The sequence below is a fragment of the Pseudorasbora parva genome, chromosome 2 (genome assembly GCF_024679245.1).
Source record: "Pseudorasbora parva isolate DD20220531a chromosome 2, ASM2467924v1, whole genome shotgun sequence".
In the NCBI taxonomy this organism is placed as follows: Eukaryota; Metazoa; Chordata; class Actinopteri; order Cypriniformes; family Gobionidae; genus Pseudorasbora; species Pseudorasbora parva.
The window spans coordinates 32866796-32879106 of NC_090173.1; the positions used below are offsets into that span (position 1 = coordinate 32866796).

A 12311-nucleotide genomic window follows, 5' to 3' on the forward strand; every position below is an offset into this window, starting at 1 on the left:
GGTGAGAGGTTGGGGCGAAGCAGGATGTGGTTCAGTGGCTCCACCTCTTCCCTCCATCAGTGCTGCTGTGGGAGAAAAAAAGAACAGATATGTGAACACATCCTGTTGACTCGTATTACATTCAGATTGATCAACTGCACATTAATCTAAGGAGGATGCCGACTCACCACAAGATGACACAGATGTCACTAGAGTTTTGTCCTGTAGACCAGTGCTTCTCAAACCTGTCCTGGGGAAGCACACCTGATTCAACTCAACAGCTCATTAGTAGAGACTGCAAGACTTGAAGATTGCAGTGGTAGGAACCTAGAAGTTTTTTTTCTGAAATAGTTGCAAAAATGTACACCAATATATTAATGAACAGATATCTATCATTGATATTTTTTAATATTACAGAACTACACAAAGCCAGTAATGTACACTAAAACACATTGTGATCGACACAAGCCATATTTATTGCAAGTCAATATTAATGTAATCTAGGTCATATTTTCTTCTGCTTGTAAATTTGTTCATGGTTTTCCAAATACAATGTGTTATTCTACCTTTCCATGATGATATCGGCTTATTTTGATTAGCCTGTACAAAGTGAGAGATGAAGTTGTTTCAAAATACTGAAGATTTAAATTGGATGCACACACAGCCTTTTACATACAGACATAAACTACCATTCAAATATTTAGGTTCAGTAAGATATTTTTTTTATGGTTTTGAAAGTCTCTTATGGCTTCATTTATTTAATAAAAATACAGTAAAAATATCATATTGGTAAATATTATTTAAAAAATAATTATAAATTAATTAATGAATATAAAACAAGTATATATAAAATAATATTAATATAATTTACATTTTCTGCATCGATATTCTAATCTTCAGTCTCACATGATCCTTCATAAATCATTCTAATATGATGATTTACTGCTCAAGAAACATTTCTTATTATCAGTGTTGCTGTTTAATATTTTTGTGGAAACCATGATAAAAAAAAAAAATATATATATATATATATATATATATATTCAATTTACTTTGATAATTCTATGTAATTTTTTTAATTAAATTTTATCATTGCTTAGTAAAATGACATTTATTTAAATAAAAAATAAAAAAAACATTACTGACCTCAAAGTTTTGAACGGCAGTGGGACGAGCGTCGTTTTTAGGTCACGACCCAGCAGTTGAGAGCCACTCCTGATTAACAGTCATGTGAAAAAGAAAGGACACCCTTTTGAATTGTATGGTTTTACATATCAGGACATGATAATCATTTGGTCCTTGGCGAGTCTTAAAATTAGGTACAACTTTAGAAGAACAACAACAAATGAAATATTAAACTGTATCATGATTTATTTAACAAAAATATAGAAGCCATGTGTAGCAAACTATAGTACACCCTTAGTGCTTTCATAGGAATGAAGACGGTAAGTATCAGTCTAGCACTGTGTGTTCGGTATTTTCAGCTGGGCAAAGGGATTTAATTGCAATTTATTTTTATCCGACTCCATTTTATTATGACCTTGAATTTAGGTTAGACTGCCAAGTGGTTATTTGGTCATTTATATTTAATAGTAAACCACACATTTAATTATTTTGTTTAACCCTGAATTGAAATAATACCTGTTCATAATCCACTAGAGATAGTTAATATAATTCCATAGTAATTCAGAATAAATCAAAATATAACAATTTATTAACAGTCAGGTAAATGTATAATGCCAATTACGCAATCAAAAAAAGGTAATCCATTCATAACATCAAATACACTGAAAAAAAAAAGGCAAATTTTGAACTTTTGCAGTAAAATTGACTTGGATGTTTACGTTATTTCAACTTAAATTATGTTAAACTGACTTTAAAAAATGAGTTACGTTTTGTATAACCTAATAAAAAACAATGTAACATTTCTTAACTTATTTAGATGAGTTAAAACAATGTAAAAACATACGTTGTCATAACTTATTGAACATAAATTGTTTTACAGTGTACTCTGAAGTACAAAATAAAATATGTATACCTGACTTCTGAAAATTACATAACGCTGCGAGTCTGAAGACGCTCTACGTTACGGCCTGACATATAAAGATTTCAGCTCTGATCTCTTTGCAACATCTCTTTAAATACCCAGACCAAGATGTGAAAGTCGTTCAAATGCTTCACAATGGGAATTTGCATTAATCAAGTCCTATAGACCTGTATTGACAGCAGGAAGTAGAGAACATTTAGCTTGAGACTCGCCCATTACATTTTAAGCAAAATATCTCTAATCTCTTAAAATATATATCATCTATCAACTTCTGTGGGGATGAGATCTTTATCACACTGAGACATTTGATATGACAACAAACATGTATAATACTGTATAGTACTTGTTCACATTAAACTGTATAGATTTTGGGTGAATTTTATGTGATCTCAGCATAAGAGAGAGTAGGAGTTGGGGAGAGGGGGTCAATAGAGAAAGATGTTAATTAGGATGATACTGAAGTGAGACGTGTCTCAAATGATGCATGAGAGACATTCAGATTCAGATGTTAATTTCCAGAAAGTGTCTTTTGTCTTCTCGGGCCTCATTTAGACAGCACGTCATCAGTCTTACACTGCTAATCAAATTTCAGCAATATCAGCAAGTATGTTCATCTCTATAAAAGCAGAAGTTTTGGCAGTTTGCTGGTCTGGAGCCTTCAGGTGTGTAACCCGTCCTTAACTCGTATGAACAATGTAAAGAATAGTGGGACAAAATTCTTCCACAACCTGTGTGAGAGACTGATGAAGTCATACAGAAAACAATTTTTTAAAGTAATTGCTACTAGATTATTCTACAAGCAATTGAATAATAGGGTATACTTAGTTTGTTACACGTAGCTTCTCCATTTTGGCTTTATTTTTGTTAAATAAACATTGACAGTGTTCACCCATAGACAGTAAAAGAAATGGACGGAGCGATCCCATTGCCTTCTACGGCGTTAAGTGATGTCAGTATAGGAGCACTCACTTCCTGATGGCTGAGCGAACTGCGCAGGCTCAGACTGAGCTTGACGACGAAGATGTGACGTGAGCCTCCTGTCTGACAGCTGTAGGTCTTCTAGTAGTTGTGGAAAGTGAAAGCTAAATCACGTTGTTTAAATATTTTCTCCCGTTGCTTTTGGCTCACTTTGGGCTTCTCCCCATTCTTCCCCGACTTTATCAGACTTTATGTCTCCACGTCCCCCCGACTGTCTCATAGACAGTAAAAGATTGCGTGCGAGCGTCTCCTCAGGTCTATACGGTAATTTCTCAACTGTGCGACAGAGTCGCGTTGGTTATGACGCAATAGTTAGCCTATTTTTACAAAAACAGCTTCTACGGGGCGATAGTGTAAGATACAAGGTAATGGAGCCTTTTATGCATTGTCGTGTTTCTTTAGAAATAAACAATGGACAAATGGAGTCTTTAAACGTCTCAGATGTAAAGTTATTCACTGTCAAAGTGACTCAAAAATGAATGGGAGTCAATGGGATGCTAACTGCAGGTGATGGCTTGGTTAGCAATGGCAGCCCCTAGGGGTGGAACGCTTTCCGAGCGCTAGATTACCCCCTTGTGTTCACCTCCTGAAGTTTTAATTTTAAGACCTGCTATATAAGTGAATGTCCTGATACATAAACCATAGAATTCAAAAGCGTGTGCTTGCTTTTTCACATGACTGTAGCAGCTGTGAGATCAGCTTCTCACTTTCATTAGCAGTTCACCACTCTTTCTGTGATATCTAATAATCTGTCTATTTGTTCATTTCAGTCCTGCTAATCTTCATTTCCACTCACTATCCTCCATATCATAATTCTATATATCTACATCCAATTCCATCTGTTCATCTCATATTTGTCCTTTCATTGATGCCATAGTTGCTGTGTCCAGGTTTAATTGAGGATTGGCTTGGATTAGCTGTTTGAGATAGCCTTAATCTGTTTGAGTCACTGAGACACAGTTTAGGAGAAAAGAGCTGAGGGTAATCACAGAGAGTGCCTGACAACAGATGGACCTGTGTTAGTTAACCTGACAGAGACACTAGAGGACAATTAGTTAAAGATTTGTTGATGGACAGTGAGGTTGTCAAAGAACTACAGAGTGAAGAAGAAATGGAGCAGGAACTGTCCTCTGAGAAAGACGAGGACAGTGAACAAGAGGAAGATGAAGCTGAAGAGGATGAGGAGGACTTGGCTGAAATGCAGGGTAGGGGGGATCTGAGGGACGTGGAGGACTGGGATGGGTTTGTTTCAGGAGGACTTGGAGCTGAAGAGGAGGTGCTGCTGGACTGGAAGCCAGGTGACCCTGTGACTCCGCAGTATGTCCTCAGGCTACCAGGATACACAGACGGTGAGGACAACGAAAACAAAGCAGATTATATGTGTTTTTGTTTTGTTTTATTGCACAATAGTTTTCTTTTCTTTACTATTATTGGTTATATGTGCAGATTACCTGTGCGCCCCAGAAGACAATGTCTACAATATTAGCTTCTCACGCTTCAAAATAAGAGACCTGGAAGGTGGATCAGTCATTCTGGACCTTAAACGACACTGTCCAACAGGTATGTTAGTTTGTTTTCAACATTGCATTTTCTTATTTTCTGTGTAGTTTTTTGTAAACGACACAATTGGGCTTGGCTAAGGATGATGTCTCCGATTATGGTTGAACTGTGTTTATGCTAATGAGGTGTCAAATGTGTCATTTGCCCTCTCTAGTGGACATTATGTGCAGTAGCATGTCAAAAATGTCTTGTATTTCACCCTTACTCTTCTGTTTCCTCATAAATCAGTGTTACTTTAGTATTATTTATATTTTATTATATATTGTATGATCAGTATACTATTTTATAATAACTTTTATTTAACCTTTTCATCCAATATTTGTATTTAATTTCAGCTTTATTTCAATTGACAAAAAAACATTTTAAAGAGTTTAAATATCATTTGAATAGCTGTAATTGGCTCCACTACATTAGTCATAAGAATGAATCTGAATTTTGACATATGAATTTCTTGGTAAACCCTCATCCTCTGTCTGCAATCTTCATATTTTATTTGACTCTCCTCTTTCCTTTGGTTCCCATATCACTGCAATTGTTTAAAGCTCTTTTTATCACCTGCACAACATTGCACGTCTCCATCCCTCTATCAATCTGGCTGATGAAGAAACCTTGATACATGAATATATTACTTCACATCTGGATTAGTGCATTGCCTTGTTTATTGGCTTACAGAAACCTATTTGAAGTTTAAAAAAAATGCTCCTGTTAGAGTGCTTGCCTTGACCCGATGCAATGCTCACTTCCTGTTGCTTCATGCATTTATTTTAAGATGATCCTGCTAACATGTAAGGCTTTAAATGTTGTTGTTCTTCTCTACCTCTCTGCCTGACCCTTGCGCACTGGGTCTCTTAAATTCTGATCTTGTTTTTTGTCCATTACCATTACTTTAGGTGGAAGATCATTTTGTGTTCTCAAGCTATGAAACTCATTACCCCCTTATCTTCATAATATCTCTTCTCTACCACATTTGTTTGAAATGTATTTTCGATAAATTGTACTTTTGTTACATGTGTTGTGTGTTTGTTTTGTATTGTTTCCTTACATATGTACAAATATTCTCCTGTTAAGCCATCTTGAGCTTGTGGAATGGCAATATGTAAAAAACTTTTCCTTCTTCTTCTTCTTCTTCTTCACAGAAATAAAGGATGTCATAGAGCTGGATGCAGGCCGTTTTATTCAGTATCATTTCAGTCCAGCTTTTCTTAATCTCAAGGAGATTGGAGCCACGTATGTCTTATTTTTAATATGATTGTTATGGGGCCTTTAGAAGAGATCTAAATATTTAATCAGAATCAATAGCGAATAGTTTATTTGTTTGCAAAGCGGGTTATGTCTCTTGTGAACAGACTTGAGTTTACAGTTGGCAGTAAGGCAGTCAACAAGTTTCGGCTGATTGAAAGGCATTACTTCAGGGATCTACTACTGAAGACGTTTGACTTTGAGATCGGTTTCTGTATCCCACACAGCAGAAACACCTGTGAACACATCTATTGCTTGCCAGACCTGGATTCACACACCAGTGAGTAACACATTTCGCTCATTGCATGAAAAAAAATTCTATGTGACCGTATGGTGCTTTTGTAAGTGAACAGTGTCAACTATGTTGTGTTTTTTTTCTTTTAGTTGAGGAGATGATCAGCCACCCGTTTGAGACGCGGTCAGACAGCTTCTACTTTGCCAAAAACACACTGATCATGCATCATAAGGCAGAATACTCCTTCAACCAGGGGCTGGAGCTCAATGAGAACCAGAGCTAAACACTTCACAATAAGGCCATGTGAATTGCAGTATGAATGCAGAAGACTGTTAATTTAATGTACAGATTAGCACTGCATAGTGGTTTCATAAATTATACACTTTACACATAACTAGGCAAAGGCATGTCTTTGTTATTTTACTGATGAATGTGCTGGGGAGATGTTGTCTTGCTTGCACTGTAATAAAAAATAAAAAAACTTTAACATGCTGGTGAATCCATGTTTTGTCAACTCTGTGAGAATATATATGGTAAAGGGAAGCCCTGATGATGATTAAGAGAACAAACATCTCGAGGACCCATAACATGCCTGGTTTATTTATTGCAATTAATGTTTCCCTTTCTTTATTCTCTGGCACCAAAGCTCATAAACATCCTGTCTATTTTTATCACTACACAATGCATAGTACTTTTCCTCTTACCAGGGGGTCTTATACCCCATCATAATAACGGAAATGATACCATTTTTATACCACTTTTTAAAAAAAGTATATTTTGACATTTTATTTAATTTATTCCTGTGATGCAAAGCTGCATTTTCAGCACCATTACTCCAGTCTTCATGTGTCACATGACCCTTCCAAAATCACTGTAATAAGCTGGTTTTATAATCTATGCCTTTGCTGTCATCTCCTCACACATGTTTTTCCACTTCATCATGGCCTATTTTGAGTTCCATGACACATGCATTCATGGGGTCACACATTTAGGATGCTCCTACTGAGGGGCAGAGAGAGAGAGAGAGAGAGAGAGAGAGAGAGAGAGAGAGAGAGAGAGAGAGAGAGAGAGAGAGAGAGAGAGAGAGAGAGAGAGAGAGAGAGAGAGAGTGTGTGTGTGTGTGTGTGTGTTTGTTTAGGCCTATCAAAACAATACACTTTCGGGATGTCATAACAGAGGACAAACCGTGACTGTGTGTATAAAACCTACATCCAATATTCTCAGTGAGTTGATCGTAATTTGTTCTGTTCTGTTAAAGCATTTAGCTATTTTGATTGTGCTCGAGCGTTTATTCGTTAATAAGTTTGCGTTTACAAATGTGGCAGTTTTAAAAGTGCGAAAAATACGTTGATGTCACACTGAATGAACATGACCGCAGTTCTCACAATAATCGGCGCCGCGCTTCTCAGTGTTGTGAGCGCGCGACCAGCGTTGATGGCAGATCAGTACGCGCGAGGAGTGGTAAGGCCTTTTCAAATCTCGATTAAAACAAGCTCTTATGTGCTTAATAAAAACGCATTGTCTCATATGCAGTGCTGATCAGATATCTAAAAGATATGTGTCAGATTTTTTTTATTGGGGTTTTTATTTTTTATTGGTTCAGGGAATTTTTTTTACCATGTTCATATAAAATAACATTAAAATAGTTTATAACTTAACAGAACAAAAGTTAAATCGGCTAAATTGTTAATTTAAGGGTTGATAAACAACTCAATAATTGATCAACATCAATTATAAGAAAGCTAACTAAATAATACACGTTATTGTAACAAAATCTGATACAAATATTTTAAAGCTAATGTGATACTTTTTTAATCTCTCAGCTACTGTCTACAGTCTTTGCACATTTAAAGTTTGGGAATGTTTTCAAATGATTTCAGAGCTGATTTGATTTATTTTTAATTCATCAACAATATATGATTTGTGTGTGTGTGTGTGTGTGTGTGTGTGTGTGTGTGTGTGTGTGTGTGTGTGTGTGTGTGTGTGTGTGTGTGTGTGTGTGTGTGTGTGTGTGTGTGTGTGTGTGTGTGTGTGTGTGCAGGACTGGTTACTTCGGTATGGGTATTTACCATCTCCAGAATCTCTAATTGGTCGACTTCAAACCAGGGCGGGTATTGAAGAAGCTGTTCGTAAAATGCAGCGTTTTGCTGGTATTGAAGAGACTGGCAAAATAGGTGAGATGATCTCTGCATTCACTTAGGCTATTTTTACAGTAACACTTTGCCACATGATCTTTCTGCGTGGATAGTCACTGATGATTCAACTTTTGTCGAACTTCAGATCAGGCCACTTTAGAAATGATGGGCAGACCTCGCTGCTCTATCCCGGACACCATCAGCTCTGAGGATCTGTTGAAAGGAAAAAGAAGTAAAGGGAAGCTGACGAGGGGATACACTCTGCCAAGGTTGAGCTGGGACAAGACTGACATCACCTGGAGGTGTGATCATTAAGTCTCCAGCAATATATTCTATACATTGTAAAATAATAATAATAATAATAAAAGCCTAATAATAATTATAATATTAATAATTATAATGTTTGTTGTTAAAAAGTTTATTACAAGGAAAAATTATGTTACTTTAAGTCTTACAAGTAAAGAAAACTGTAAATGACATGGTTTTTGCAAGTAAAAAAATTATGAAATGAGTCTATAGCTACTATTTTAAAATGACTGAAAGGTGCAGTGAAATGACATTCACATAAGTCCTTGTGCAAGACGTCACATATGATTATATTTTATAGAAATCATTTTGCGCTCTTCATTTTTGTTATCAGTACACTCTAAAAAATGCTGGGTTAAAAACAACCCAAGTTGGGTTGAAAATGCACCGACCCAACAATTGAGTTGTTTTAACCCAATGGTTGAGTTGTTTTAACCCAGTGGTTGGGTTAAATGTTGCTTAAGACAACCCAATTGCTGGGTAAGAACAACTCAACCATTGGGTTAAAACAACCCAATTGTTGGGTCGGTGCATTTTCAACCCAACTTGGGTTGTTTTTAACCCAGCATTTTTTAGAGTGTAATAGCCTACATTTTGGTGTTTTATCAATAGGCCAATTATGATCAATTCAATGAACAAGTAGTTTTTGGTATTAACATACCACTTTATATCATTTATAACATATATGTTGATATGTAAAATATACACTATTATACCATCCTGTAATATCAAAATCGCAGTCACTGTATTAGCATGGCTGCTGTTTCTTTACCATACATTTGACTTTTTACATTTACCATACAAGGATACTTTTTTACATTGTATCTCTTTTTTATGTAACCTTTTCCAGAATATTTCTGTCCAATAATCTTATGTCTACCATCTTTTCCCTAGCGTGCAAGATTTTCCATCTCCCTCTATGTCTCCCACTCTACATCCAGGGCTGGTAAGGTTAATTTTGACCTATGCCCTCCGAGCATGGAGTGATGTCACACATCTGCGTTTCCACGGGATTCGCCCTTCTACATCATCACCACAGATAGACATCAAGGTCACCTTTGCCAGTGGCTACCATGAGGATGGATATCCTTTTGATGGCAAGGGGGGCACACTTGCACATGCATTCTTCCCAGGAAAGGAAGATCTTGCAGGTGACACACACTTTGATGACGGAGAGAGCTGGAGCTATGGAGGTAAATTCAATTATATTTATATATTTGTGTATCCAAATGTCGTTATTCATCTAAAGATTAAAAGAAAAGAAGATGGGTCAGTAGTGCTTCAAGTTTTATGTTTATTTCCACAGATAGGAGCAGCAACACAGATTTATTCACAGTTGCAGTGCATGAGTTTGGTCATGCTTTAGGCCTGTTTCACTCCTCCTCCAATGATTCCATCATGAAGCCTTATTACTATGGTCCAGTGGGAGACATGCCCGGCTACTCCTTACCACTTGATGACAGACTGAGCATACAGGCGCTCTATGGTACTCCCTAATATGGAGTGAATTAAATAATCAATCGATCAATCGATCAATCAATCAATCAATCAATCAATCAATCAATCAATCAATCAATCAATCAATCAATCAATCAATCAATCAATCAATCAATCAATCAATCAATCAATCAATCAATCAATCAATCAAATGTATTAATTAATTTCTCATGACTTTGTTTACTATACAGGAAAAAGACCAGATGTTAAACCATCCCCATCTGTTTCTGCACCCACAACTCACCTGCCCAATTTCTTGACCCCTGCTCCTCCGCATCCTCCCTATCAGTGAGTAACACCGTGATCCTAACAGGTTTGACAGTGGTTGCTATATTTTCTTAATGATTTTCTTTTTTTTAGCCCACCAGCCTCTACGGATCGCTGTCACGGAGGTTATGATGCAATCGCTAATATCAGAGCAGAGGTTTTCTTTTTTAGAGGTATGATGTTTGAATATACTACCGTGTGTTTTTAAAAAGAAGACTGCAAGCCTGCATTTATTTGATCGAAAATACAACAAAAACAGAAATATTGAAAAATATTATAACAGTGTAAAATATATATTTTTCTATTTTAATGTATGGTCAAATATATCTTATTCCAGATGGCAAAACATAATTTTCAGCATCATTACTTCAGTGTCACGTGATCCTTCAGAAATAATTGTGATAGCTATGATGATGCTGCTCAAGCAAAAAAAAAAAAAATCTTCTTATTATAAATGTTGAAAATGGTTGTGCTGCTTAATATTTTTGTGGAAGCTATGATACTGTTTTTTTTCTCTCTCCAGAATTCTGTGATTTAATAGATCAAAAGGACAGCCTTTGTTTGAAATAGAAAACATTTATGACATTATTAACGTCTTTACTGTCACTATTGGTCAATTTAGTGCATCCTTGCTGAATTGAAATATTTATTTGTTTAAAAAAAAGTTTGAAAATTTGTGTACTGTGTAAAAGTAGAGGGACTTCTCTTTGAGGTATCCTTAATATATCCTGAAAAATAATTAGCAGACAAGTATAAAAATTATAATTGAAAGAAAATACTTTTTCTTCATCTTCTCCCTCAATTTGCTTTTTATCAGGTCCATACTTTTGGAGGGTAGATCATTCAGGCCCATTAATGTCCTTGACTCCAGCTCTGATCCACAGCTTCTGGATCGGTTTGCCTCCAGAAACCGCCAGAGTTGATGCAGTATATGAGAGAAGAGATGGATATATTGTATTCTTTATTGGTAAGAATGAAAAAGAGACCCAAAACGTAAACATATGCATATATAAGCAAGTAAACAAGTACAATCATTTGTTTATTATTTTCATACTATATTAGGGGCTATTGACTGTAAACGGATGCAATATACTTTATAGAATATAGAAATAGTGGATGAAAAATCTGATTTTTACTGGCTGTTGGACTCAGGAGCGTCTTCATTCCTTATTTTGATTCTTTTTCATTCTGGTCATTCTCAGGTAATCAGTACTGGCTATTTAGGAACACAGTGTCCCTCCCTGGGTACCCACGACCACTTTCAGAATGGGGCTTACGCTCGTCTGCAGGACGAGTTCCAGAGAGAGTGGAGGCAGTATTTGTGTGGCCGCACAATGGAAGGACGTACCTGTTCAGTGGTGGAGAGTACTGGAGGATTGATGAGGCAGGAACAGAGAGGAAGCTGGAGGAAGGGTACCCTAAACCAGCATCCATCTGGGGGATGCCCTCTTACCCTGATGACATCATTGGATTTCTAGATGGTGAAATGCATTTATTGCCACAAAAGCCTTTATTTATAATGATTTCCATTTGTCTTTTTTTTCCTTCTTTTTCTCTCAAACCAACCTCAAACCTATTTATCCACATTTTCTTTAGGAGACACTTATTTCTTTAAAGATTCAAACTACTGGATTTTAAAAAGAGGGGGCCTGGAGCAGGAAACTGCTTTCCCGAAGTCCATTGCTACTGACTGGATGAAATGTGATGGCAACATTTCAACTCGCACACCTGAGATTCCCAGAAGAGACAGAGACTGTAGATGTGTCCAGAGTACTGCAGCTGGAATATGTGCTTTATCAGCTGTTATATATTCAATTATTGTAGTTCGTATATTGGTTCTTACATTGTACTGATAATATTCATATTATTTGTGTAGTACTTACTGTGATTTTTAAAAATTCGATTTTAAAATATTATGACTGGATAGTATGCGGTGCGTAATCTTGGTATTGTTTGCCTACTTTTTCTTGAATACTGTGTATTCGGATACCTTACTCATTTGTAATACTGCTTTTTTACAAACTATATAACTCAGGGTATAGGCTTACTAAATCGAAAGTGTTTAGAA

General features: G+C 36.2%; 2 protein-coding genes across 2 annotated transcripts; both read left to right on the plus strand.

Moving 5' to 3' along the window:
• The first annotated feature begins 159 nt into the window (after positions 1–159).
• On the plus strand, positions 160–6487 carry unc119c (unc-119 lipid binding chaperone c). The gene is made up of 6 exons (XM_067417090.1): positions 160–298; positions 3775–4353; positions 4451–4564; positions 5701–5791; positions 5911–6083; positions 6188–6487. The coding sequence occupies exons 2-6, from the start codon at positions 4074–4076 to the stop codon at positions 6319–6321; spliced, it is 792 nt and encodes a 263-aa protein (XP_067273191.1). The 5' UTR covers positions 160–298; positions 3775–4073; the 3' UTR covers positions 6322–6487.
• Positions 6488–7469: 982 nt separating this feature from the next.
• On the plus strand, positions 7470–12096 carry mmp25a (matrix metallopeptidase 25a). Its single transcript, XM_067416965.1, has 10 exons — positions 7470–7499; positions 8080–8212; positions 8319–8475; positions 9374–9672; positions 9786–9965; positions 10168–10264; positions 10337–10416; positions 11061–11210; positions 11446–11724; positions 11840–12096. Exons 1-10 carry the CDS (start codon positions 7473–7475, stop codon positions 12094–12096), a joined length of 1659 nt encoding a protein of 552 aa, XP_067273066.1. The 5' UTR covers positions 7470–7472.
• Positions 12097–12311: the final 215 nt, after the last annotated feature.

Excerpts from the sequence above, each read along its gene's own strand:
- unc119c (XM_067417090.1), top strand. The coding sequence starts at position 4,074 with ATGGACAGTGAGGTTGTCAAAGAACTACAGAGTGAAGAAGAAATGGAG. Across the intron at positions 4,354-4,450 it reads GCTACCAGGATACACAGACG|ATTACCTGTGCGCCCCAGAA; the intron begins GTGAGGACAACG and ends TTATATGTGCAG. Across the intron at positions 6,084-6,187 it reads AGACCTGGATTCACACACCA|TTGAGGAGATGATCAGCCAC; the intron begins GTGAGTAACACA and ends TTTTTCTTTTAG.
- mmp25a (XM_067416965.1), top strand. The coding sequence starts at position 7,473 with ATGGCAGATCAGTACGCGCGAGGAGTG. Across the intron at positions 8,213-8,318 it reads TGAAGAGACTGGCAAAATAG|ATCAGGCCACTTTAGAAATG; the intron begins GTGAGATGATCT and ends GTCGAACTTCAG. Across the intron at positions 9,673-9,785 it reads AGAGAGCTGGAGCTATGGAG|ATAGGAGCAGCAACACAGAT; the intron begins GTAAATTCAATT and ends TTATTTCCACAG.